Source organism: Sus scrofa, chromosome 1, assembly GCF_054392235.1.
Source record: "Sus scrofa isolate SSC_HxYL_T2T_F1_AM1 chromosome 1, Sscrofa_HxYL_maternal_Yorkshire_Landrace_v2.0, whole genome shotgun sequence".
Taxonomy (NCBI): Eukaryota; Metazoa; Chordata; class Mammalia; order Artiodactyla; family Suidae; genus Sus; species Sus scrofa.
Genome location: NC_139383.1, coordinates 281,749,013 through 281,773,609, shown reverse-complemented (window position 1 = coordinate 281,773,609; position 24,597 = coordinate 281,749,013). Strand labels below are relative to the sequence as shown.

Below are 24,597 nucleotides of genomic sequence, written 5' to 3'. Positions count from 1 at the left end.
TAAGGACCTCACGTGTACCAAGCCTCCCCTCTGTCAGGGTCCGTTTCCCCACTTTGGGGAGGAGCGGCCTGTGGCAGGCCTAGAGAGGTGAAATCGCATGCCTGAGGCCAGAGTTCACACTAGATCCCCGGAGACCCCAAGCTAGGCCGTCACCTGGCTCCCCAGTGGGTCTCAGTGTGCTGGCAGCATCTGGCCTGCCTGGGCTGGTGGCCACATCTGGCGGTGTCAGCTTGGGATGAACTTGCGGCCCCCGAAACTGTTAGCTTGCCCTGCGTTTGTGCAGTGATAAGACGGTGCCCAGACCACCAATATCGGGGGGCCTGCTCCCCACCACCCTGCCTGCCGCGAGGACTGTGGGCCTCGATAATCCCCAAGGTGCAGATAGTGCCACACACACGTTCTGTGGTTTCCATGGCCATTGTAGTGTTTTTCAAGTCGGCTGATGGCATGAAAAATGAGGTTGCCTTCTGGAGGTTCATTCTGTTGGTTCTGATGCTCAGGTCTCTGTGCCTCTTCTCGGTGACCGGGACCCCCTTAGCCTCAATCACTCAACAGTGGCCAAAGAAGGCTCTTGGCCAAGCGCCCAGGCCCGTGGGAGACAGGGGAGTAGACAGAGAGCCAGAAGCCAGGCGATTAGTGCCTTCAGGGCAGGGGTAGCCCCGCCGCCGCTGTGGGATTAGACAGGGCTTCCTGGAGGAAGCAAAAACGCTAAGGACCGTCAGGAACTCCTGGAGTGGAAGGAGGCCTAGGGGAAGAGCAGAGGACAGAGGAAATGCACGGGCAGGGCAGTGGGCCTTGACTGGGGTCAGCCACACATGGGCTGCGGTGGCGGGAGCTTACGGTTCACCACGGGGCAGGCCTGGGGAGATAGACAAGGCCCCGTTGCCACAGTAAGGGGTTCGGTCTTTATCCTGTGGGCAGGGATAGTCATTAGAGGGTTTTTAGGGGCATGACAGGGTACCGTTGCAACACATCATCCTAGAGCTGATGACAGCACAATCTCCCCGTCACCCTCTGCCTCTTTTGAAGAATTCAGTCCATGGAGTATCCAGCTTTTAACTCAAGGAGCTGGGCTGCAGGCTCCAGGACTTGCTGGGTGTGTTTGTTTGAGATGGTGATGAAGAGCGCTGGGTTTCGGGGAAAGGGGGCTCCAGTTCTGGATCCGCCAGTGGCCAGTACCTTGTGCCTGGGCAAGCAGAGAGGGCTCCTTTTCCCCGCGCTCCAATAGCCACGCGTTCCTTGGGCTCCAGGACTCACCAAAGAATCATGGAGCAGCAGATCTGGCTCAGGACCTGGAGTAGACCAATGACTGTTGGCTGGATGTATGTATGATTTAATGCACGGCTGGGCTCTGGAGCCAGATAATCTTCGAATTGAACCTTACCCTCCTGACTCCTGACAGGGGCATGACCTTGGACCTCCTCTCCCAAGCCTTGGTTTTCTATGGGAAACGTGGAGATGATAAGATAATCGTATCTCCCTCACCAGAGGGCGGTGAGAATCCAGCAGGCAAAATATCGAGCGCCAACCTGCCCAAAGCCACAACTCTGTGTACAGTCGCCGTGCCTGTAGTTTTGTTTGTTTGTTTAATGGCTGTACCCGTGGCATATGGAGGTTCCAGGCTGGGGGTCCAATCAGAGCTGTAGCTGCGGGCCTATGCCACGGCCACAGCCACGCCAGATCCGAGCCACGCCAGTCACTTACCCCATAGCTCCTGACAATGCCAGATCCTTAGCCCAACAAGTAAGGCCAAGGATGGAACCCGCGTCCTCATGGATCCTAGTCGGGTTCGTGACGACTGAGCCATGACAGGAACTCCTGCCTGCTGTTATGAGGTCATCTCCTCTGTGGGCTCCCTGTCTCCCTTGTTGATACCCTCATTTGGCCGGGCTCGCTACGTGTCCAGAATATCTTCACGTCAGTCAACTAGTTTGATCCCTAAGGGTTATTGCTGCTGGGGGCTGAAGTGGGGGCTGTGAATCCATTTGCAGAGGGAGCCATGGAGTTCTAGCCTGATGGTACTGGGTGCTCTTGGCCTCCTGGCCCCAAGGAGGGGGCCAGACTCTACGGCTGTGACACTGAAAGACCTGTGGTTTCCCTGGAAGGCACTTCCTCCCCAGATAGCCCCCAGGAAGCGGGGTCTATGGCCCAACAGACGCCCTCAACCAGCCCTCGCCAGGTGCCTGCTCTGTGCCCACCCTGTGCTGGGCATTGATGGTGCAGAGAGATAGCAAACCTGGCCTTGCCTTTGAGCCTCTCCCGAGGGAGGCAGAGGTGAGCATCAGTAGCCCTGGTCCCGAGTGATGGAAGCAGCAGTGGGGGAGGGGGTCGAGGATCTCTGGGCCCCGGGAGGATGAGCACCGCACGGGGTGGGAAGGGGGCATTGGGGAAGCAACTCCAGCCAGACAGAGAGGGGTGGCAAGGGCATTCCAGGCAGAGGGGAACTGCGTGAGCAAAGGCCTAGAGGCAAGAACACGAGCTGGCAGCTGAAGCGCGTGGGTGGCGGCCGTCTCAGCAGCCAGCCTGATCCCTCCCGACATATGGCCGCCTTCAAACCCTGGCACAGAGAAACGGCTTTCCTGTCCATCCCTGCGTGGCCTCTGAATCCTCAGATTTCCTGTGGGTGGGCGGCAGATGAGTTGTGGCGGCCAAGAGCCTCGGGGAAGAGAGGTTCAGGGAGTGTGTGTGCTAGGGAGGCTTGCAGACAGATGAGGGGGCCGCTGGGCAGGGGCTCTATCTCGCTGGGTCCCCGAAGGGCAGGCCGGAGCCTGGATTCCGGGAGGGGGCCCAGGGTCACATCCTGACCCGCAGAGACAGGAAACCGGCCTGGTGTCTCAGCGGTTCCCGTCAGGCCGACTACGCTGATCTGCTGTCCTCCTAACAAACCCCAGGCGGCCAGACCAGAGCCAGGGCAGCCGATGATTCACCCCACTTCGGGGCAAACTCGGGGCGCCGACGCCACCTCACTCCCCCCCGCCCCGCAGAGAGAGGCTCTGGTGCTGGGCTCTGGCACTGACTTCCTCCTGGCCAGAGGAGCAAACAAGACTGCTCAGGCAGCAGGAAAGCAGGGGGCCCACCCGCTCCCCCAGACCAGCCTGGGAGGCTAGAAAGGGCTGTGGGAGGCAGGGCAGTCCCTCAGACCTGGGCAAGGGAGCCCCTGCTTGTGCCCCACGATTCCCAGCCCTGCTCTGGCCCGCTTCCAGGTGGGGGATCTGCAGGGCCAAAGGGACCTGCATCCCACCCCTTGTCCCTGCCCTGGGTACCCAGGACTCCAGAATTTCCTGCCCCACTGTGCTGAGCCTCCTCCTGGGGTCAGATGGGGCTCTTTCGTGTCCTTTCCTCTAGAGCGGGCACTGTGTGGCTGCGGTCAGGTTCCCTACACCTGGAGGGTGGCCCAGGTGACTAAGGGTGGGCATTGCTGGTGCAGGGAGAAAGCAGACCTGTCCTCTGCCCTGGAGCCACTCATGGGGAAGGCAGAGGTGGGCAGCCCTGGTACTGACTCTGCCATGGCGGGGAGGGATACAGGGAGCTGCTTGGCCGAGCTTGGGCATCCGGGCTGGGTTGTCCGTATGTGTCCACATGAAGAGAACTGGGGTGAACTGGGGCTAGGGCTGCCATTTGTGTGCTTGTTCCAGTTCTTACAGAGCTCAAGGGCAAGCTTGGTGGAGGGGCGTGGATTGGGGGGGCCGGACAGACTGCGCAGGGATTAGATCTGCTCTTCACTGCTGTATCCCTGGTGTCCAGCTCAGGGTCACCAAGAATAAACGTTGGATGGGTGGATGGGTGGATGGATGGATGGATGGATGGATGAACGGACGGACGGACAGTGGAAGGAAGGGAATATATATATGTGTGTCTAAGCATTTGCGGATTGGCCATCCCCAGGAGGTTTGTGGTGTCACTGGCTGTTTGGGGACGTTAGCCTTGTTTTCCACCAAAGCTCCTGGAGCACAGAGTTTGCCTTCTTTCCTGGCCCCTTTGAGAAGCACGGAAGCCCCAGGCGGGGGCCCAGTGCTGGCCTCTCAGACAAATGAACTGGGGAGGTGGGAAGGGCGTGGGCTGACCAGGGACCCTCAGCTGGGGAAAGTAGCGTGTCTCTCTCGGGAGTTCTAGAAGCCCATTCTATGGTCACCCGGCTGGGGACCACAACTCTCAGATGCCAAACACCGGGAGCCCCAGGAGGCAGGACGGAATCCAGGAGCCACACAATACCAGACCGTCACCGAGGCTGGTTTCCCCCCCCACAGACGGGGAGGCTGAGGCCCCGAGAGGGGATGCTGCAGTGAGGTGTGGCTGAAGCATGTCCCAATCCCGGCTAACTGCCACCCAGCCCCAAGGCCCACCTCCCCAGCCACATGGCAGCCCTTGGGATGAGTGCGCAGGGAGGGACTCGAGGGAGTAAAACCCATTGACCACCGTGTATTTAGCCAGGCCCTGAACAACCCGCTTTGCAGGCAGAAAATCCTCACGGAATCCTCCCAAGTCTGCGAAGTGGGCATATTGTGAAGCCCATTTTCCAGATCAGGAAGCCGAGGCTCAGAGGGGGGAAGGAACTGCCCAGGGTCACAGACTCATGACTGAGCCCACGTCTGAATGCAGGTCAGTCCGGCTTTGACCTCCGTGGCCTGCTCCCCGGCCTGCATGTGCTGTCTGAGTCCGCCGGGGTGGATAGCACAGGGCCAGCCGGCTCCAACCTGGCCGGCTCCAGTCTGGCCCTAGGAGGGTGGGGGCCACAGGCAGCCCCAAGTCTCCACTCCTAGAAGAATTGCTGGAAGCGACTTTCTATAAGTGGCTACTAGCGCTTAGGGCCTCCTCACCGAAATCCCCCCTTCCTGCCACCGACTGCTGGGCCAACAATGGCGTCTGTGGGACATGGGTCCAAAAATAGAAACACGGTCTCCCGCCCACTGGCTCGGGGAGGGGGCCGGGCCGGCCCAGGTCGCAGAGCTGGAGGTGAGGGGCTGGCTGGCCTGCCCGCCTCGGCTGGGCTCCCAGAATTCCCAGAATGCCTTCGGGAAGACCGGGAACTTGGGGTGGGGGCCAAGCCAGGCCCCTTTCTTTGCCTTTGGGCTCTGGGCTGGGAGGGGAGAGGGAAGTTTGAGCATGTGAATGGTTGCGTCGATGAGTCAGGACCATGGGATGGAAGGGTTTGCTGTGGAAACCCTGACTGGATTTTTCTGGCAACCGGCTGGTCCTCGGCTCGGCCTGGGAGCTCAGAGACCCCACAGAGCCCAGCTCTCCAGCCTTCCTGAGTTTCCGCACGGCTCACCTGCTGTGTGGCCCTGGCCCCTGTCTGCCCCTCTCTGGGCTTCCGTCTCCATGCCCTCCCCCCAGCCCCCAGCTCTGCAGGGGACGGGAACTTGGTGGCCACTGAGTGGTGGGGTTGGTGGGGGAGCCCGGGGAGCACAGCTGAGTGTCCTGACAAATGTCACGAAGCTCCAGTCTCCTAATTTCCTCACTCTCATCACGACCCGACCCTGAACTCTGCTTCTCTTTTTTAACTTCCTTTATTCAGAGCCCCACCTCACTGCGGTTCCCGACCCCGTCTCTCTGCCCCCCCCCCCCACAGATGGGGACACTGAGGCACAGAGAACCAGGCGTTGCAGAGCAGCAGCAGGAATGGACGTCCGCAGGGCTCTTTCCTCCCAGCTCCAGGGCTGCGCTCCCGGCCGCTCTCTGTCACCTGCAGTGCCTCGGCCCCTGGGCATGCACCAAAGGGCAGAGGATGGGTGTCCTCGTCCGCTGCAGCCCAGGGCATCTCCAAACCACGGGGCCCATCTCCTCACCAAGTGTGGGCCTCAAGGTTCACTCCTCTAGCGAGGCGGCCAGGGGGTGCTGGGTAGTGACAATCTGTGGGGACCGTCTGGGAGCAGCAGGGATGAGCGGGAGGACGGGGTCCAGGCGGGCTGCCAAGGAGACCAGGCACCCACTCTGGCACCCACTCGGGTGTGCGCTGGGTACCTGACTTTGCCACTCACTGGAAGTCCCCTTGGCAGGTGCCGTCCCTGGGCCCCAACGGCTGCATCTGTGAAAGGGGAGAACCCTGCTTTGGTGAGAGCATAGCCCAGGGCCGGGCACAGCTCAGGTGGAACCATGTGAGATTAGTGATATTCGATTGTTGGTTTTTTCAACAGCTTTATTGTGAAAACATCTGCATTTAAAGTGTACAGGGGAGGAAGTTCCCACCATGGCTCAGCGGAAACGAATCTGACTAGCATCCATGAGGACACAGATTCGATCCCTGGCCTCGCTCAGTGGGTTAAGGATCCAGCATTGCCATGAGCTGCTGTGTAGGTCACAGACATGGCTCGGATCCCACATTACTGTGGCTGTGGTGTAAGCTGGCAGCTACAGCGCTGATTCAACCCCTAGGTTGGAAATTTCCAAATGCCACGGGTACATCCCTAAAAAAATTAAATTAAATTACATTGTACAGGTGAGGAGTTCCCTTTGTGGCTCAATGGAAACAAAACCAACTAGTATCCATGAGGGCATGGGTTTGATCCCTGGCCCCACTCAGTGGGTTAAATGATCCGGATCCGCCCCTGCCATGAACTGTGGTGTAGGTCGCAGACATGGCTCGGATCTGGTGTTGCTGTGGCTGTGGTGTAGGCTGGCAGCTGCAGCTCTGATTCCACCCCTAGCCTGGGAACTTCCATGTGCTGCAGGTGCGACCCTAAAAAGGGGGACAGGTGAGTGGTTTTTATCACATACACATGGTTGTGTGATCATATTCAATTGTTTAAGTTAATAATACATAGGTAGTTAAGGTAAGAAAGCTGGGGTGGGTTCAGACATGTCAGCTGTGCCCAGGCCTTTCCTGGAATCACCAACCAAGGTCGGGGGGGTGGGCTTCCCTTCACTCTGGTTAATTTCAAGCAGCGATCACTATCCTAGAACAAAATGTTACTCTGGTATTTAGATTGGTATTTTATATTTCACCAAAATATGATATTAAATCCAGTATTTAATTCTTAAAGTGTTTAGAATGCATATATATATATATATATATATATTTTTTTTTTTTTTGTCTTTCTGCCATTTCTTGGGCCGTTCCCGTGGCATATGGAGGTTCCCAGGCTAGGGGTCGAATCAGAGCTGTAGCCACCGGCCTACACCACATCCACAGCAACACAGGATCCGAGTGGCGTCTGCGACCTACACCACAGTTCACGGCAACGCCGGATCCTTAACCCACTGAGCAAGGCCAGGGATCAAACCCGCAACCTCATGGTTCCCAGTCTGATTCATTAACCACTGAGCCACGACGGGAACTCCAAGGATGCATATTTTTAAAAGATTGTTGAAACAAAATATCTTAAAAGCCAAAAGTTATCAACCCATTAGAAAACATTAATCAGATATGTGAACTTATCCAAACTTAAATTTGAGACATATCGTTTCAGTGTACCAGAAATTAACATAAACATAATTATTCAAAAATAAGCAGCCTATGGGAGTTCCCGCTGTGGCACAGTGAGTTAAGAATTTGCAGCAGCTCAGGTTGCTGTAGAGACGTGGGCTCGATCCCCAGCCTGGCACAGTGGGTTAAAGGATCTGGCTTTGCGGCATCAGTTGCAGCTCAGATTCGATCCCTGGCCTGGGAACTTCTGCATGCTTCAGGTGCAGCCAGAAAGAAAGAAAGAGAGAAAAAGAGAAATAGAGAAAGAGAGAAAAGAAAGGCAACCTAAATAGCTCATTTAAAAAATTATTTATGAAACGATTTTTTTTTTTAGAGCCACAGCTGGGCATATGGATGTTTCCAGGCTAGGGGGTCCAATCGGAGCTACAGCTGCTGGCCTACGCCACAGCCATAGCCACAGCCACAGCAACTCGGATCCAGTCGTGTCTACAACCTACACCACAGCTCACAGCAATGCCAGATTCCCGATCCACTGAAGAGGCCAGGGATCAAATCCGCATCTTCATGGATTCGAGTCTGAATAGTTTCTGCTAAGCCACAACGGAACTCCTTTATGAAACATTGAAAGTGAAATAATATTCTTTGCTCTTTTTTGTTTCAAAGAGCAAACTTTTACAAAGAGTGATTATGATGTCATTACTGAGTTACGGAAATATTTCTGGGCAGATTTTTCCAGCAGCTGAAACACTCTCTCTGGCTCTGTGGCATCAGTTGGGGAAATGGCCAGGAGATAAATAGAAGTTAAATCTAAAATCTTTCCACCGATGTCTTCATCTTGAACTATCTTTCCCGTTTTTGCTAAGTTTGAGGAGATTTGGGGGAGTCAGCTTTTTGTCTCTTTGGAGAGACTGACAGCTTTTGCAAGCAGCTGGAGTTTGCGTTTCTGTGAAGTGTTTGCATTCATCATTGTCCTTGTGCGTTCCTGGTGGGGCTTCTAAGTCACATACCTGTCTCAGCTTCAGGAGTCACCTGTTCATATGCCATTGGTTCAGAGAGGCTTTTAGCTGAGCAGGGGTTCTTCTCGCAATAGAAGCTCTGCCTTGTGGATTGCTGTGTTCTTTTTCTTCTTGGGAATAAGAAGGTACAGAAAAATGTGATGGGGAGTTCCCATCGTGGCTCAGTGGTAACAAACCTGACTAGTATCCATGACGATGGGGGTTCGATCCCGGGCCTTCTCAGTGGGTTAAGGATCTGGCATTGCCATGAGCTGCGGTGTAGGTCGAAGACTCTGCTGGGATTCCAGGTTGCTGTGGCTGTGGTGTAGGCTGGCAGATGCAAGTCCGATTCAACCCCCAGCCTGGGAACTTCCATATGCTGCAGGTGCAGCCCTAAAAAGCCAAAAAAATTAAAGTAAATTGAAAAAGAAAAACACCGTGGGACAGAATAGTGGTTGAGAGGGGAGACCTGCCCCGTCCACATTTTAGCTCCATCCTTACTTGCTGTGTGATCATGGGCAAACGACTTAACCTCTCTGTATTGTTTCCTCATCGGTAAGTGAGAATAACAATGGTAACTCTTAGGGTTGTTGTGAGGATTAAATGACTCAACATGTAAAGCGCTTAGAATGGACCATGCACGTAGTAAGCACTATGTAAGTGTTAGGCATTATTATTGTTGTTGTTGTTGTTATGAAAGCATCCTAAATGCATACACTGTGATCAATTAAAAATTTTAATGCATGGAGTTCCTGTCATGGCGCAGTGGTTAACGAATCCGACTAGGAACCATGAGGTTGCGGGTTCGGTCCCTGCCCTTGCTCAGTGGGTTAACGATCCGGCATTGCCGTGAGCTGTGGTGTAGGTCGCAGACGTGGCTTGGATCCCGCGTTGCTGTGGCTCTGGCGTAGGCTGGTGGCTACAGCTCCGATTCGACCCCTAGCCTGGGAACCTCCATATGCCGTGGGAGCAGCCCAAGAAATAGCAAAAAAAATAAAAAATAAAAAAATTTTAATGCAGTCAGGGACTTCCCTGGTGGCTCAGTGGTTAAGGACGTGCGTGGTGTGGTCACTGCCGCAGCTTGGGTCGCTGCTGTGGCACGGGTTCCGTCCCTGGCCCCAGAACTTCCGCATGCCACAGGCACGGCCACAAAAAATTTTTTTTAGTGCAGTCGGTACCTCTCAAGACAGAAATGACTTCAACTTCACATCCTTATACGTTATCAAAATAATGGTATTCTATCAATAAAAATATGGGTATTTAGTACTTTAAAAGTGTAAGACAAACAAAAATATTGTAAAATGGGGAGTATTATTGTAAAATGGGGAGTACTATTGTAGGACGTTTTGGGAGGGGCCATACATGCAGCCTATGGACGTTCCCAATCTAGGGGTCGAATCAGAGCTGTAGCTGCCGGCCACAGCCACAGCCACACCAGATCCGAGCCTCATCTGTGAAATACACCACAGCTCACAGCAATGCTGGATCCTTTAACGCACTGAGCTGGGCCAGGGATCGAATTCATATCCTCATGGATACTAGTCAGACTCATTTCTGCTGAGCCACAACGGGAACTCCCACTATTATAGTACTTTCAAAGAGTCAGACAAATAAGAATATTGCCTCAGCACTCTTGCATAGGGACCGAGAAAGGGCACAGGGTACACTTAGGTCAATACACCTGTGCACAGGCCTGGTACAGAGCAGGTGCTCAATGGAAATAACAAACCTCGACTCAGTACTGGATAAAGTTCAGGCTCGTTGCAGCTTTAAATAAATCTCCTTGGGTGGAGTTCCCTTGGGCACAGCAGGTTAAGGATCTGGTGATTTTTCACTGCATCATCTCATGTCGCTGCTATGGCGCAGGTTTGGTCCCTGGCCCAGGAACTTCCTCTGACCACACCCGTGGCAAACAAACAAACAAACTCCTTGGATTTCCTTGGACTCATATCCTTCATTTGTCCAGCAACTATTTTCTGGGTGCCTCCTGAGGGCCAGGCACGGTCCTGGGCTCGGAGAGACAGGGGCAGACAAGCTGGGCAGGGAGAATGGAGTGGAAGCGGATGAAAAGAAATGGTCACGCCTCATCTGGGCGGCACAGCCGGTGCAAGCTGACTGCTCTGTGTGTGTGTCTCTTGCCTGCTTCCGTCTCAGGAGGTGTCAACCCTGGAGCTGACTGTCCAGATGACCAACCCAAACGGCGCCCGGCCCCAAGAGGTGCTCCTGATCCTCAGTGTGAACAAGAATATCCACCTGACGTTGCAAGTTCCAGAAATCCCACTCCACTTGGCCTACGTGAGTGTGTTACTCTCAACCCCGGCCTCAGGCACTGACGGCGGCAGGCCCCTGCGGGTCACCTCTGCGGGCCCAGGTCTTCTGCTTCTCTCTTTCATTCTGACATTCGTCGCCAGGGCCTTGCCTGCTGCATCTCATGGGGCCCTCGAGAGAGAACCCCAAGGGTAACAGGACCTGGGGTGGAGTCCACAGCGGGAGCTGGGGATCAGGGTCAAGTGCAACCCAGGCCAACTCCCGTCCTCGCTCCTAGCCTCAATTTTCCCATCTGTCCAATGGGAGAATTGGAGTCGATGATATCCCATCAAATAATCTTGTCACTGTCTTTCAAAAAGTTACAAAAACTTTGAAAATATTTACGTAGAGGGGCAAAAGGTCAGGAAGAACGCTAAGAGTGGTGACGGCCGGGGAGTGAGAACAGGACGCTGTCCGTTTTGTACTTTCCATTTTGTCGAATTTGCAAGATTTGCTCTAACGAACACAGCCTACATTGGAGAAAAAGTGTTTTTTAAAAATTCAAATTTGAAGCACAGACATGTCCACCCAGAGAGAGGAGGTCAACTGGCTGAACCCGCACAACCAGGGGCACTCAGGGCTGGGGGCACAGGGGTGGACTGTCCCACCGCCTCCTCCACATGGAAGGCCCTGGGAGGGGGCCCCCAGATGTGAGCAGCTGTTGTTTACAGCAGAGGGGAGAGAGCCAGAGCCTGGGGAAGATAACGAGTGGGAGAGAACAGCAGCGTAAAATGGAAATGGAAAGAGGGCGGGCCTGTTGTGGGAGGAACAGACCAACGCTCAGACCATAGCGTTAGAGGAAGGGAGAGGAGCTGGGGACCTGAAGACAGACCCCGATCCACGGTGGCCTGGGAGACGGGCCAGACCCAAAAAGAAGTTGTGGGTGTGGGACTGATGGCAGGGACAGCCCAGAGGCAGCCAGAGCTGACCGGCACCAAAGTCCGGGGAGGGAAGGAGCAGGTGGAAACTAACCAGGAGGACAGAGCTGGACCAACCCCAAGGGGCCCGTCCCTCCGCTCCCAGCTCAGGCAAGCGAGGCCCTGCCACCACTCCTCCTCCCTCTCAAATCTCCTCCACTCCCTTCCCCCTTCCCAATCCTGGACCCTCAGGGACCTAGGCCCCAGGGGCTCTGAGTGATGCAGGGGGCAGCCGGAAGATCACGGCAGCCACGGCCTGGCCTCAGCCATGCCTTCCTCCCGGGGCCAAGAATACACGGGGTTGGTGGGGGGGCACCGCCAGGGCGGCGGGCGGCCTCTGGCCTGCAGCTTCCGGAGTCAGGATGCCACTGGAGGCGACAGAGAGGCTGCCGAGACAGGCCAGGTCACTGGGGCCACAGCCTGACTGGGGGCGCAGGCCTCTGTGCCAGACCCAGCGCCAGGAGATGGACAAATGCCTTGCCCTCGAATTCTTAGTACCTCCCGGTTTTATAAGATGACCCTGAGGGTCAGGCGGGTAAAAGTGCCCCCTGAGGAGCTAGATCTCCAGCTTAAAACCACGGCTCCAGCCCTTCCATGGGGTGGGGGCTGGGTTCCTCGCCCAGGTGCTCAACACTTTGCGCCCTTGTTAAAGTCCTGCTCCATTCCGGGTGGACCATTCTATGGTGTCTTGCCTATTGCCACTGTCAGGCAGTCCCGCTTAGTATCTAGCCTGAAGCCCTCATGCTGCTGTTGCTTTGGCGCAATGCCTCTGGCTTTGGAGATGGAAAGAAAAAGAACTCCAAGTCAGTGGCCCAAAAGCTTTCTCTGAATCCTTTGGCTTCAACAGAGCACCTGCCCCAGGAAGTCCTTGCTATTTCCTTCCCCGGTCCTCCAGGGTCTCTCCTGAAGCACGCGCAGTGGAGGCAATGAGGTGCTGGAGACACCCAGCTTCTCGTCCTTGTCCCTCCAGAGGACGTGTCTCGCTCCTTTGCTTCTTATTAAATAATATCTTCCGTCTTCTGTTGCTTCAGATGACAGAAATGGCTGGTTTCTGGATGGTAATATTGCCCAGGCAGAGCCCGTCCCTGTTTATCTTCCACTCGTTCTTTTTTTTTTTTTTTTTTTTTTTTTGTCTTTTCACGGCTGCGCCCGAGGCATATGGAGGTCCCAGACTAGGGGTCCAATCGGAGCCACAACCACCAGCCTACATCACAGCCACAACAACGCCGGATCCTGAAGCCACTGGAGTGAGGCCAGGGCTCGAACCCGCGTCCTCATGGTTCCTAGTCAGATTTGTTTCCGCTGCGCTATGATGGGAACTCCTCTTTCACTCATTCTTTTACCCGTCCATTTCTTCTCTCCTCCCTTCTCCCTTCCCATGTGCAGGGAGCACCTGCTGTGTGCCAGGTATCAGGGTGAAGCTGCCATGTCAGGATCCCCAGTGCTAGGCCCAGGGCCCGGCACAAAGTCCGACAAACATTTCTCAGTGCCTACTATGTGTCAGGCACCATGCAGGGATGGGCAAGGCAGGCATTGTCCTTCATAGACCCTTAGAATGTGGGGCAGTCACCTGAGGTCACAAATGTGGGTTGAATGAGGATGACTATGAAAGGGTGGGAGGGTGGTGTTTGCACACCAATGTGTGTCCATCCAGGCCCCCAGGTGTGCAAAGGAGATGGTGCAGATCTGGCTCTGGGGGGCCCCTGTTAGGGGGCTGCGGGCTGACTTCAGATGCGCTAGCCTCAGCCCTGGCCTCCTCTGCCCAGCCAGCCAGCCGCCTCCTCAAATCCCCTCCTGACTTTCTGCACGGGACAGAGGGGACTCAGGCCCAGGAATGGCACTCTGAGCCTCCACGTGTCTCTCCAGGATTCCAAGCTGGTCTTCCTCCAAGAGGCCCCCAAAGCCGTGATCACAGAGCTGCCACCCTCCACTACCAAGAACCAGCTCTTCCTCTGGGCAAATACAAAGGGCTCCATCATCTCTGCTGCTGAGCTGGACAATCCCCAAAGCATCCTCCTCCGTCTGGACCAAGGTCAGCTTCCCCCACAGCCTCTCTGGGCTCAGGACTCAGCTCTGGAGGAATCTGAATTCCTCTGGTTCTTTCCTCACGTGGACACGAAGGCAAGGAGAGGGGACACGGTTTGCCCCAGATCGCACACAGCAAGTCAGTGCTCTATCAGGACAGTGAGTCCTCCTTCACCAACTATGAGATTGAACCATGCGAAATGGCTGCTCTTTGTCAATTGTCTGACCTACAAAAACAAGCACTTTCATATTGGTTGTTGTGCACCTCCTCGTGCCAAGCCCTATGCTAGCATTTGGTGACTCTGAGGGGACAGATCCAGACCCTGCCCTCCTGGCACAAACCGTAGCGGGGAGACGATGACATACATGTCCACAAATTCTACAACTTCAGGTCATGGTAAATTCTGTAAGAAAGATAAAAGGAAAGTGATGTGTTGGTGTTTGCTGGCCTGCATCCCTAACTTATGCCATGGTGTCACACCTTAAATTAGCCCTGTGTTGGCAGATGAGGAAGCAGAGGCCAGGGACTTCCCTGGGTGACTCTGCCGTAAGCAGTCGGGGGGAGATTTGAACCCAGGTCCTCCCATGCCCCACATTCTTTGCTGCTCCATCCTGCTCACCCTATGGTTACTGTGGTCAAGGGTGGCCCTGTTTATTAGATGCCAGTCTGCTCCAGGAGAGGACTGAGGTGTGCTTGTTTCCACAGCCCCGACGTCACCATCCCGCTGCACGCTGGAACCCCGCAAGGACATGGGCCACACGCTGGAATGGAAGTCTCACACCCAGGCCTCGGTCCTGGGCTGCCACCTGGAAGGGGTGACTGGCCACAAGGAGGCGCACATCCTGAGGGTCCTGCCCGGCTCAGAGGCTTGGTAAGGACGTCCGCCTCCGCCCCGCCCCCTCCGCCCCGCCCCCTCCGCCCCGCCCCCTCCGCCCCGCCCCCTCCGCCCCGCCCCCTCCGCCCCGCCCCCTCCGCCCCGCCCCCTCCGCCCCGCCCCCTCCGCCCCGCCCCCTCCGCCCCGCCCCCTCCGCCCCGCCCCGCCCTTTCCAACTCTCAGCCCCGCCCCTGGCCTGGTTAGAGTACAGTCGCCCCCACTTATCTCTAGGCCCCGCCCATTTCCATGTCCATCCCACAGACCCACAATGCACCAGGTTAAGAGCGTAGCCTTTGCTCGCCCGACCCCCAGCTTCGTCTGGGTCCCCACAAGTCCAGATCAAGCCCCTCCGCCCCTCGCCGGCCCCCCACAGTCATACCTGCCCGCACTGATGCGGGGGCGTGTCTCCCCACAGGCCCCGGACAGTGACGGTGGAGGTGGAGCTGAGCTGCGCTTTGAGGGATCCCGAGGCAGTGCTCATCTTGCAGGGTCCGCCCTACGTGTCCTGGCTCATCGACGCCAACCACAACGTGAAGGCCTGGGTGAGTCTTGCTCTGAGACCCAGACAGCCCCCTTCAGGTCTCCCTAAAGCTCCCCAAAGCAAAAACCCAAACTCCCTGCACCATCACCCCAGCCCTGAGCCTTTACACATGATAATCCTTCTGCCCTCCACCTCTCCCGTGCACTACCTTCAGACCCTGACCTAGATGGCACCTCCTCCAGGAAGCCTTCCATCATCCCTTAGGGGGTTCCTAACCCATCCCAAGGGGGGTCAGGGAAGTTTTCTGGAGAGATGAACCCTAAGCAGAACTGAAAGAGAAACAGGGAGCTCCCGTTGTGGCTCAGCGGAAACGAATCTGACTAGTATCCATGAGGATGCAGGGTCCATCCCTGGCCTCGCTCAGTGGGTTAAGGAACCAGCGTTGCCATGAGCTGTGGTTTAGGTCACAGATGCAGCTCGGATCCCGGGTTGCCGAGGCTGTGGCGTAGGCCAGCTGCTTCAGTTCCGATTGGACCCCTAGCCTGGGAACCTCCATATGCAGCGGGTGCGGCCCTAATAAGACAAAAGACAGAGGGTGAGGGGAGGTGGCCCCGGGCAGGGGAACCAGCAGAAGGAAAGGAGAGAGCAGGACTGAGACCTGGCAAACCCTGTCTAGCCTGCGGGCACCCCCTGACGGTGTCTGTGGCTCTCCGCTCTGCCTCTCTCCCCCTCCCTAGACCACTGGTGAATACTCCTTCAAGATCTTTCCAGGCAGTAACATCCAAGGCGTCAACCTCCCAGACACACGCCAAGGCCTGCTGGAGGAGGCTCGGAAGCTCAACGCCAGTGTGATAGCATCTTTTGTAGAGCTCCCTCTGGCTAGCGTCATCTCTCTGCAGGACCGCAGCTGTGGTGAGCATCCGGCTCCCTTGCCTTGCCTCCCCGCCTCCCCCTGCCCTCTCCCTGGCTCGCTCGGTGGTCACGTCAAGCTGCTGTGTGCACTGAACGTTGCATCAGCTGGTCAGAGCCCCATTTTCCCCATCGGCAACTTGGGGACAATGAGAGTACCGAGCTAGCTGTAGACATGCGTAGTGCCTAAGGGCTCAGTGAGCCCGCTGTGACTGTCTGCCGGGCCGTCTCTGCTACCCTGCAGGCAGTGGGCTGCAGCCCTCACCCACAACGGTCCAGATCACCCCTCCCGGGGAGGGCTGCAACCAGGACCTGCTCCTGTCCCTGATCCAGCCCAGGTGCTCCGACGACGTCATGACTCTGGTACTCAGGAAAGATCTCATCTCGGTAAGGGCACCCCTGGCCTCCGGTCCAGGTGACGTGGGCAGCTGGTCCTTCCTCTAGCCCAAGAACCTTGGGGTCCTGATCCAGGCAGGAGGATGAATCACATCCCTCTGCAAGCCTCAGTTTTCCCACTTGTAAAATGGGGTTGATAATGGTCCCTCCTGTGCGGTGAGAATTACCTGAGCCGGATGTGGTCAGTAAATGCTCAATAAATAGGTCCTGAATGGTCATCATTATTCATCCTAAATGCAGGCTGAGCCGAGGGGCCCCGCAGAATATCCACACAATATGATCTCTGCCTGATTGAAGAACAGGGATATTTATTATAAAAGTAACACAGGCTTTTTTCAAACGTGGAAAAATTAGAAAGGAAGAAAATCGCAGTCTCCCCGCCTAAAGACAATGGCTACCAACAAATTTGGTGTGTTTTCTTTTTGGAATGTTTTCTCTGTGTTTTTCTTTTGTCTTTACTTAAAAAAAATTTTTTTATGGCTACACCCATGGCATGCGGAACTTCCAGGGCCAGGGATTGAATCCAAGCCACTGCAATGCCAGATCCTTTAACCCACTGCGCTGCCTGAGGTTCAAACCCATGCCTCCACAGCGACCTGACGCTGCTGCAGTCAGGTTCTTAACCCACTGTGCCACAGTGGGAACTCCCTCAGTGTGTTTCTTACACAGTGTAGTCAGTCCTATTGGATACAATTGCCTGTTTCCTGCTGTATTCACTTAACGTATTTTTAGAACTTTGACGTATGTGCTTAATAATATCACTTTAGAAGCACATTTGATCCCATGATATTGACATGCTGTAATTAATTCCTCCTCCCTTTTTAGACTTTGGGTTTGCTTCCAACTCTGTAATATTGTAGATATGCAGAAAGTGTCACTGTGCAAGAACTTTTTCTTTTTCTTTCTTTCTTTTTTTTTTTTTTTTTTTTTGTCTTTTTGCCATTTCTTGGGCCGCTCCCGCGACATGTGGAGGTTCCTAGGCTAGGGGTCCAATCGGAGCTGTAGTGGCCGGCCTACGCCAGAGCCACAGCAACATGGGATCCGAGCCATGTCTGCAACCTACACCACAGCTCAGGGCAACGCCGGATCGTTTTAACCCACTGAGCAAGGGTAGGGATCGAACCCTCAACCTCATGGTTCCTAGTCGGATTCGTTAACCACTGCGCCACGACAGGAACTCCAAGAACTTTTTCTTTAAATAGGGTTATTTTCTTAGAATGGGTTTCCACATGAGTGAGATTGCTGGGTCAGAATGAGTGAACATTCTGGAAGTTTTGATACATGTTGCCAACACACTTTCCAAAAGATGATTCCAACTTTCACTGCTGATTAATGAGAACACTTTGACTCTCTCTCTCTCCCAATTATTATTTTTTCTCCAAAAAAACTTTTTTTTTTTTTTGCCACTGTGGGAGGTGGAACATTCTGTTCGATTCTTGTTTGAATTTCTACTTCTCTGATTAGTGGCAAGTGTCGGTTTGGCTCCGTGTGACCGATAGTAACTGAAATCTCTCTGGCATTGTTGCTTGGTATGTTTCTTGATTTTTTTTTTTTTTTTTGCCATTTCTTGGGCCGCTCCTGCAGCATATGGAGGTTCCCAGGCTAGGGGTCTAATCAGAGCTGTAGCCACCTGCCTTTGCCACAGCCACAGCAACATGGGATCTGAGCCACGTCTGTGACCTACACCACAGCTCGTGGCAACGCCAGATCCTTAACCTACTGAGCAAGGCCAGGGACTGAACCTGCAACCTCACGGTTCCTAGGCAGATTCGTTAACTACCGTACCATGATGGGAACTCCTGTTTCTTGATTTTTATAAGCTTTTTTACATGAAGAAAGACATTTTTGGCCCCTTTGTTCATCATTCTTTTTGAAATCATCTCTCCTGGTTTCTTACAGTTCTTTAAATTTTGGCCAGAGTGTTTTTAAACTTTTTGGACATTTTAAAACTTTGGGCCATCCTAGCTGGCCACCTTCTCCTTTGTGATTTCTTCTAGTCTGTCTATTTTATTTTTATTTATGTACTTTATTTATTTGGCTGCACCCGCAGTATATGGAAGTTCCTGGGCCCGGGATGATTCAAGACACAGCTTCAACCTGTGCTGCAGCTGCAGCAACGCTGGATCCTTGAACTCACTGTACCCAGTGGGGATTGAACCCACACCTCCGCAGTGACGGAGCTGCTTAGGTGGATTCCTAACCAGGCAGATTCCTAACCCACTGTGCCACAGTGGGAACTCCAAAAATGTTTAGGATTTAATGTTCAGTGGGAAAACTAAATTAAATCATGATAGACCATATGATACCATTTGTTAAAAATGAGAGAGAAAAACACCCACACATTTTCTCTGAGTACTTATATCTGTAGAGAAGAAAACACTCCTGGGGGTTCCCATCGTGGCTCAGTGGTAACGAACCCGACTCGTATCCATGAGGACGTGAGTTTGATCCACGGCCTCACTCAGTCGGTTAAGGATCGGGCGTTGCCTTGAGCTGTGGGTCACAGATGTGGGTCCGATCCCACGTTGCCGTGGCTGTGGCATAGGCTGGCAGCTGTAGCTCCAATCCAACCCCTAGCCTGGGAACCTCCATGTGCGGCAGGAGCAGCTGTAACAAAAATTTAAAAAAGAGAAAAAGAAAACACTCCTGATGTCCCCGATCATATGGCTAAGTACAAAAGGGAGTCAAGTTCAGGAAAAGTCTTATGTCTTACACGGTTTAAGATAATGAGACCTAACAAAAATGGGGACAGGAGCAGAGGCATGGCTGTGATCTGGGACCCCTGGGGGATGGTCAGGGAGGGACAGACCCCAGGGAGCCCTGTGCCTCCTGACAGTGCCCCCTCCCTCCCCTGCCCCAACCCTGCTCCAGACTCTGGGGTGCACCATCACGAGCCTGACCTTCTGGGACCCCAGCTGCCAGGCCGAGGACACAGATGACAAGTTTGTCTTGCGTGGCACCTACTCCAGCTGTGGCATGAAAGTGGCAGAAAATGTAGTGATCAGCAACGAGGTAAGAGCTGGGGAGGGAAAGGTACTGGGGCCGACTTAGCCCGTGCTCCCTCCAGGTGCCTCCTTGATCTTCCGGGCTGAGGGGCGCTTGGGACCTTGGGTGAGGTTCTCAGTAGAAAGACGCGACAAGATTAGCCATTGGTTGGCTCCGTCTCCTCGCCCCCCCAAAATGGGTATGTTAGGTGAGGTACCCTCTGGGCTCTGACCAGCTTCTTGGCTCTGTTCCCACAGGTGGTCATCAACCTTCTGTCAAGCTCATCACCACAGCGGGTGAGATGGACGGTCGCCATGCCAACCCATCTGGTCCAGGGTCCTGGGGCCCCTTCCTGGCCCGGGAGGGAGCAGGCCTCAGGAAACTCAGGCCCCAATCCTGGCCAACTAATGGGTCTCCAGTGTGGCTCAGGCTCCCCTCTGTTCAACGGGAGCAGTACTGTTAGGGTTATAGTCTTAGCCTCTCAAGTCAGAGGTTTCAAGCACATATGCGCTTTTGGGCAAATCACCTAAGTTTTCTGGGCCCAAAGATCCTATTAATAGTGGCATAAGAAAAGGTGCCTCCAGGGAGTTTCTGTTGTGACAAAGGGGAAGTGAATCTGACTAGTATCCATGAGGACGCAGGTTCGATCCCTGGCCTTGCTCAGTGGGTTAAGGATCCAGTGTTGCTGTGGCTGTGGCGTAGGCCAGCTTGCAGCTGTGGTGCAGGCCAGTGGCTACAGCTCCGATTAGACCCCTAGCCTGGGAACTTCCATATGCCGCTGGTGTGGCCCTAAAAAAAGACAAACAAAAGAAAAAAGAAAAGGTGCCCCTCTAGGGGAGCTGATAAGCTGTCACTGAGATGACTCGGGGAGGTCTTCTGGCAGCGGGGGTGGGGGTGGGGGGAAGCATGCCATGTGGAAGTTCCCAGGCCAGGGATTGAACCTCCACCACAGAAGTGACCCAAGCTGCTGCAGTGACAATACCGATCCTTAACCCACCCTGCCACAGGGTAACTCTCAGGACAAGTTCTTCATAAATATCAGTTTAGGGTTTTTTTGGGGCGGGGGGGGCACGGCTAAAGTGAGGATGAGGATCGGGCAATCACTCTGGACCATGCCTCCTGCTCCCACTACTCACTCCCCTGGCGGGGCGCCTCCCAGAATGACCAAGCCTCCCTCCCGTCTCCCACAGAAACAGGTGCAGTGCATCAACCTGGACAGCCTCTCCTTCCAGCTGGGCCTCTACCTCAGCCCGCACTTCCTCCAGGCCTCCAACACCATCGAGCTGGGGCAACAGGGCTTTGTGCAGGTACTGCACTTGACTTCTCAGCTCTTCTTTGCACCCGGTGGTACCCGACTTCCCAGAAGGAGGAGGGAGCGAGCGGGGTGCACGGTGGGGGAGAAAGCGCAAAGGCAGGGCTCAGGCACAGGTGGAAATGTCACCTCCCCTCCTCGTTTGCTCCCAGCACAGGCCCATGACTGTCCTTGCAATGTCAAGGTTGTGGGGCAGCATCTCTAGAGTGAATCTAGCTGATTTCACGAGAACAGGTAGGGTGGAGTTAAGACTAACTGACCATTGCCTTGTCCCCCTTACCTGCCCACGCAGGTGAGCATGTCCCCCTCCATCCCTGAGCTCATGACCCAGCTGGACAGCTGCCAACTGAATCTGGGGCCTGACGTGGAAATGGTGGACCTCATCCAGAACCAGGAAGCCAAGAGCAGCTGTGTGAGCCTGCTGTCCCCGAGCCCTGGTGGGGACATGCGCTTCAGCTTCCTCCTCCGTGGCTACGTAGTGCCCATGCCCACGGCGGGCATCCTCAGCTGCACCGTAGCCCTGCGTCCCAGGACTTGGTCCCTGGTGAGTGGGGCCTGGCCCAGGCCCAGCTTCAAGGGCGACTTCTGGATCAGGGGTTTCCAGGAATGCGATGGCCCAGGAGGATGTGGGACCAGCGGGCAAGAGACATGGCCCCAGGCAGGCATGTGGCATTTTTTCTGCCACCCCACAGCTATGCTGTGTCTTTTCACGGGTAGGCTATGCAGCTGCAACCATTCTCTATCCATCCATCCACCATCTCATCACTTCTCGGCCCTTTGGCTAAGATCAAGTGTAGTGTCTGTTCTTACCAGTTTAATATCTGATACGTCCTTATCCACCATCCCACGCGGTCATCTAGCCATCGTGCCCCCATCCCATCCAGTCATCTATAAATGAGTCGGTTCTTCTCACCATCTCACCCAGTCATTTATCTGCAGGCTTTCCACCAGCCCAGGTACCCATCCATCCTGCCATCCTTCTCCATCCTCCACCCACCCACCCATCTGTCCACGTAGTGTGACCACCAATAGCATCTCAATAAACAGGAGACCTCGGGGAGTAGGGTTAGTACACAGGACACACCATTCTGATTTTCTGCAGCTACTGATCACACTTCTTCCTTTGGGGGATGCTTGTTGCAGAGAAGCCGCTGAGGCTGCTCCTGAGTGGGCCTCTCCCCCAGCCACGGGGAGCCTGGTTCCCCCCTCCCAGGCTTTCACAAGTGTAATGGACACAGTGTCCCCACAGTCCTCGGGGGAGTTGGGGGCTCCGGGAAACTCACAGGAAACATTCCAGTAGCAGGACTGTCTGGTCTGCACCCCCCCTCAGCAGATCTCCCAAGTCCAGGCTCCGGGGTGGACGGGGACAGGCCGGGGCCAGAGAGCCAGGCAGTAGGCCTGGAAGCTGCCTCTCGAAGCCTGGGCCACACACCTCGCTCTCCTCCTCCCCCAGGATGTCCACAAGACTGCATCCACGCGACTGAACATCGTCAGCCCGGGCCTGCCTGGTGAGTTCTCCCGAAGTCTCTCCAGGGTTCCAGGGGCTGAGATCAGGGTGGGGTACAGTGCTCAGCCCAGAGGGAAGGGTCTGGGCCCATAGCAGGGAGAACCCCAGAGAGCAGGACCCACAGCTGCATCTGCTAGAGAGAGAACCTTTGCTCGTGAGCACCCTGGGATCGGATTCTAGGCCTGTGGCTCTTCTTAATCCCCCCGGCCCCTGGCTGAGCTTGGCTGAGCTTGGCTGACTTGCTGCGGGGCCTCCGCGAATCAGGATTGGATCGGACCAGACTTGGAACAGTGTTAGCCTCATGTTTCTTTTTTTTTGTTGTTTTTTGGGGTTTTTTTTTTTGTCTTTTTGCCATTTCTTGGGCCGCTCCTGCGGCATATGGAGGTTCCCAGGCTAGGGGTTGAATCGCAGCTATCGCCGCTGGCCTACGCCAGAGCCACAGCAGCGCAGGATCCGAGCCGCGTCTGCGATCTACACCACAGCTCTCGGCAACGCCGGATTGTTAACCCACTGAGCAAGGGCAGGGATCGAACTTGCAACCTCATGGTTCCCAGTCAGATTCGTTAACCACTGCGCCACCACGGGAACTCCATAGCCTCATGTTTCTTAAGGTTCCTCTCAGCCCTCCACCCAACGCCCTCCAGCCTTTGTTAGTTCCCCCTGGGCCCCCACTCGCCCCCACTGGGCAGAAGAGACCTTGACACTGAAGGCAGAGGTAGGAGAGGCACCATCCCACCTGAGCCCCTTCGCCCAGCCCGCAACCGAAGGCTAAACAACCCCACTGCATGGATGGGCACTCAGGCCCCAGCGGAGGCTGGCCCATAGTCACACAGGAATCAGGAGTGTGCAAAGAACAAAGCTTGGGAAAACCCAAGAGCAGAGCCAAAGAGCCCTCGGAGGGGCTCTGGCTCATCCCTACCATAGTACGGGGCTCAGAGAGGGGCAGGGACTGGCCTAAGATCACACAGCAGAACAGGCAGGCTCTAGACTCTAAGGCTGTGCTCACTCTTTGCTCAGATTATACCACTCATCCTCCTTTAAAAGGCATCTCCACCAGCCTGGGGAGGCAGAGGCATGGCCCACAAGACCTGCCTGGACCCTCTGGGTGGATGGTCCACAGCCTAAAGCCAGACGTGGGTACGAGGAACCCACTTGCCGGATGAGGAAGCGGGTTCCGAGAAGTCAGGGTCAGTGGCCGGGCTGAGACTGGCCCCAGGTGGGGGGCAGGGAGGCGGCAGCAGTGCTGACCACGGCCGCCCTCCCTTGGTTGCAGACAAAGGCCTGGTCCTGCCCGCTGTCCTGGGCATCACCTTCGGCGCCTTCCTCATCGGGGCCCTGCTCACCGCCGCGCTCTGGTACATCCACTCGCACACGCGTGAGTATCCCAGGCCCCCTCAGTGAGTGCTCAGGCCCCCTCCGCCACCACCTGGGGAAGCCCGGCGACGCCTCTGGGGGAGTGGGGAGCCCTGGCCGGGGCCCTGACCTCCGCCCCTGCCCCCAGGTCACCCCGGCAAGCGGGAGCCCGTGGTGGCGGTGGCTGCCCCGGCCTCCTCGGAGAGCAGTAGCACCAACCACAGCATCGGGAGCACGCAGAGCACGCCCTGCTCCACCAGCAGCATGGCGTAGCGCCCAGCCTGGAGCCCTGGGGGCCACCCCACCAGCCCTGGCCCAGCAGGAGAGACTGAGCAGCCGCCAGCTGGGAACCACTGGCCATGAACTTATCCCAGGACCCCAACCCCTCCATTCGGCCAAGGACGGACCATGCCCTCTGCGCCCTCCCCTCCTGCCTCCCTCTCAGAGGCCTGCTGCCAGGGAGGGCACCAGCTTGGAACAGCTTGGGGTCCCCCCACCCCACCCCACCGAACCGTCAAACCCAGTGGGCTTGGGGTACAGCTGCCCGGGACCACGGAGAAAGAGACCACTTCCCGACATGTCCACGCTGTCGTAGCAACCCAAGGGGCTGTGATTTAACCTGGATTCAGCACTCACTGACCTGGGCTGGGTGGGAGTTGAAAACTCCCAGACGGACTCAGCCCAGCCCGCCCAGGCTGACAGGCACCTCCTCCACGAGAACAGAAGAGGTCCGGCCCAGAGCCACCTGGACCTGCTCCCAGCGGCCTCCCCATCTGGACTGGCACAACTTCCAAGGGGAAACTGAAGTTTAGGGGCTCCCAGCCTGGGAGTGGGGGAGCCTAGCTCCTCCCTGTAACCGCCACACAGAGACACCCCCCCCCTCTGCCCCCAGGCAGCCAGGCTGCCTGACCTGGGCCCACCCCTGTATACTCACCACCAATAAACCAGACCATGAAACCAATGCTGGGCTGGGCAAGGAGGGGGGGGACCTAAACTGGTGTGAGCGTTCTGGGTTCAAATCCTGGACCTGCCACTTAGCAGCTGTGACTGTGGGCAGGTCTCAGGGCTTCTTGAAGCCAGCCACGGTCCCCTCACCTGTAAAATGGATGAGAATTCTCGGTCTCGCAAGGAGGCCTGCAGAGCGGCCCCTGGTGTGTGGTCAGTGAACACTG

The 24,597-nt window shown here is 55.7% G+C and overlaps 2 protein-coding genes and 1 pseudogene across 9 annotated transcripts in view; 2 read left to right on the top strand and 1 right to left on the bottom strand.

The window, feature by feature from the left end:
• Positions 1 to 24,386, top strand: part of ENG (endoglin) — a 33,988-nt gene extending 9,602 nt beyond the window's left edge. For 2 of the 8 annotated variants that reach the window (XR_014836492.1, XR_014836478.1), the window contains exons 3-15: positions 10,513 to 10,653; positions 13,449 to 13,614; positions 14,314 to 14,479; positions 14,898 to 15,024; positions 15,701 to 15,875; positions 16,117 to 17,240; positions 17,862 to 19,280; positions 19,511 to 19,549; positions 20,444 to 20,560; positions 20,858 to 21,109; positions 22,019 to 22,073; positions 23,346 to 23,447; positions 23,574 to 24,386. Coding sequence is in view for 4 of the 8 variants with exons in the window: in XM_085009696.1 (XP_084865822.1) it covers positions 10,513 to 10,653; positions 13,449 to 13,614; positions 14,314 to 14,479; positions 14,898 to 15,024; positions 15,701 to 15,875; positions 16,117 to 16,259; positions 19,140 to 19,280; positions 19,511 to 19,549; positions 20,444 to 20,560; positions 20,858 to 21,109; positions 22,019 to 22,073; positions 23,346 to 23,447; positions 23,574 to 23,698 (1,749 nt within the window). In the remaining 4 variants the exon portion in view is untranslated. 8 annotated transcript variants of the gene reach the window in all.
• STXBP1 (syntaxin binding protein 1) overlaps positions 1 to 24,597 on the bottom strand; it is a 775,650-nt gene that overhangs the window by 557,459 nt on the left and 193,594 nt on the right. The gene's annotated exons all lie outside the window — the stretch shown is intronic.
• Positions 21,327 to 21,413, top strand: LOC146407289 (U2 spliceosomal RNA; annotated as a pseudogene).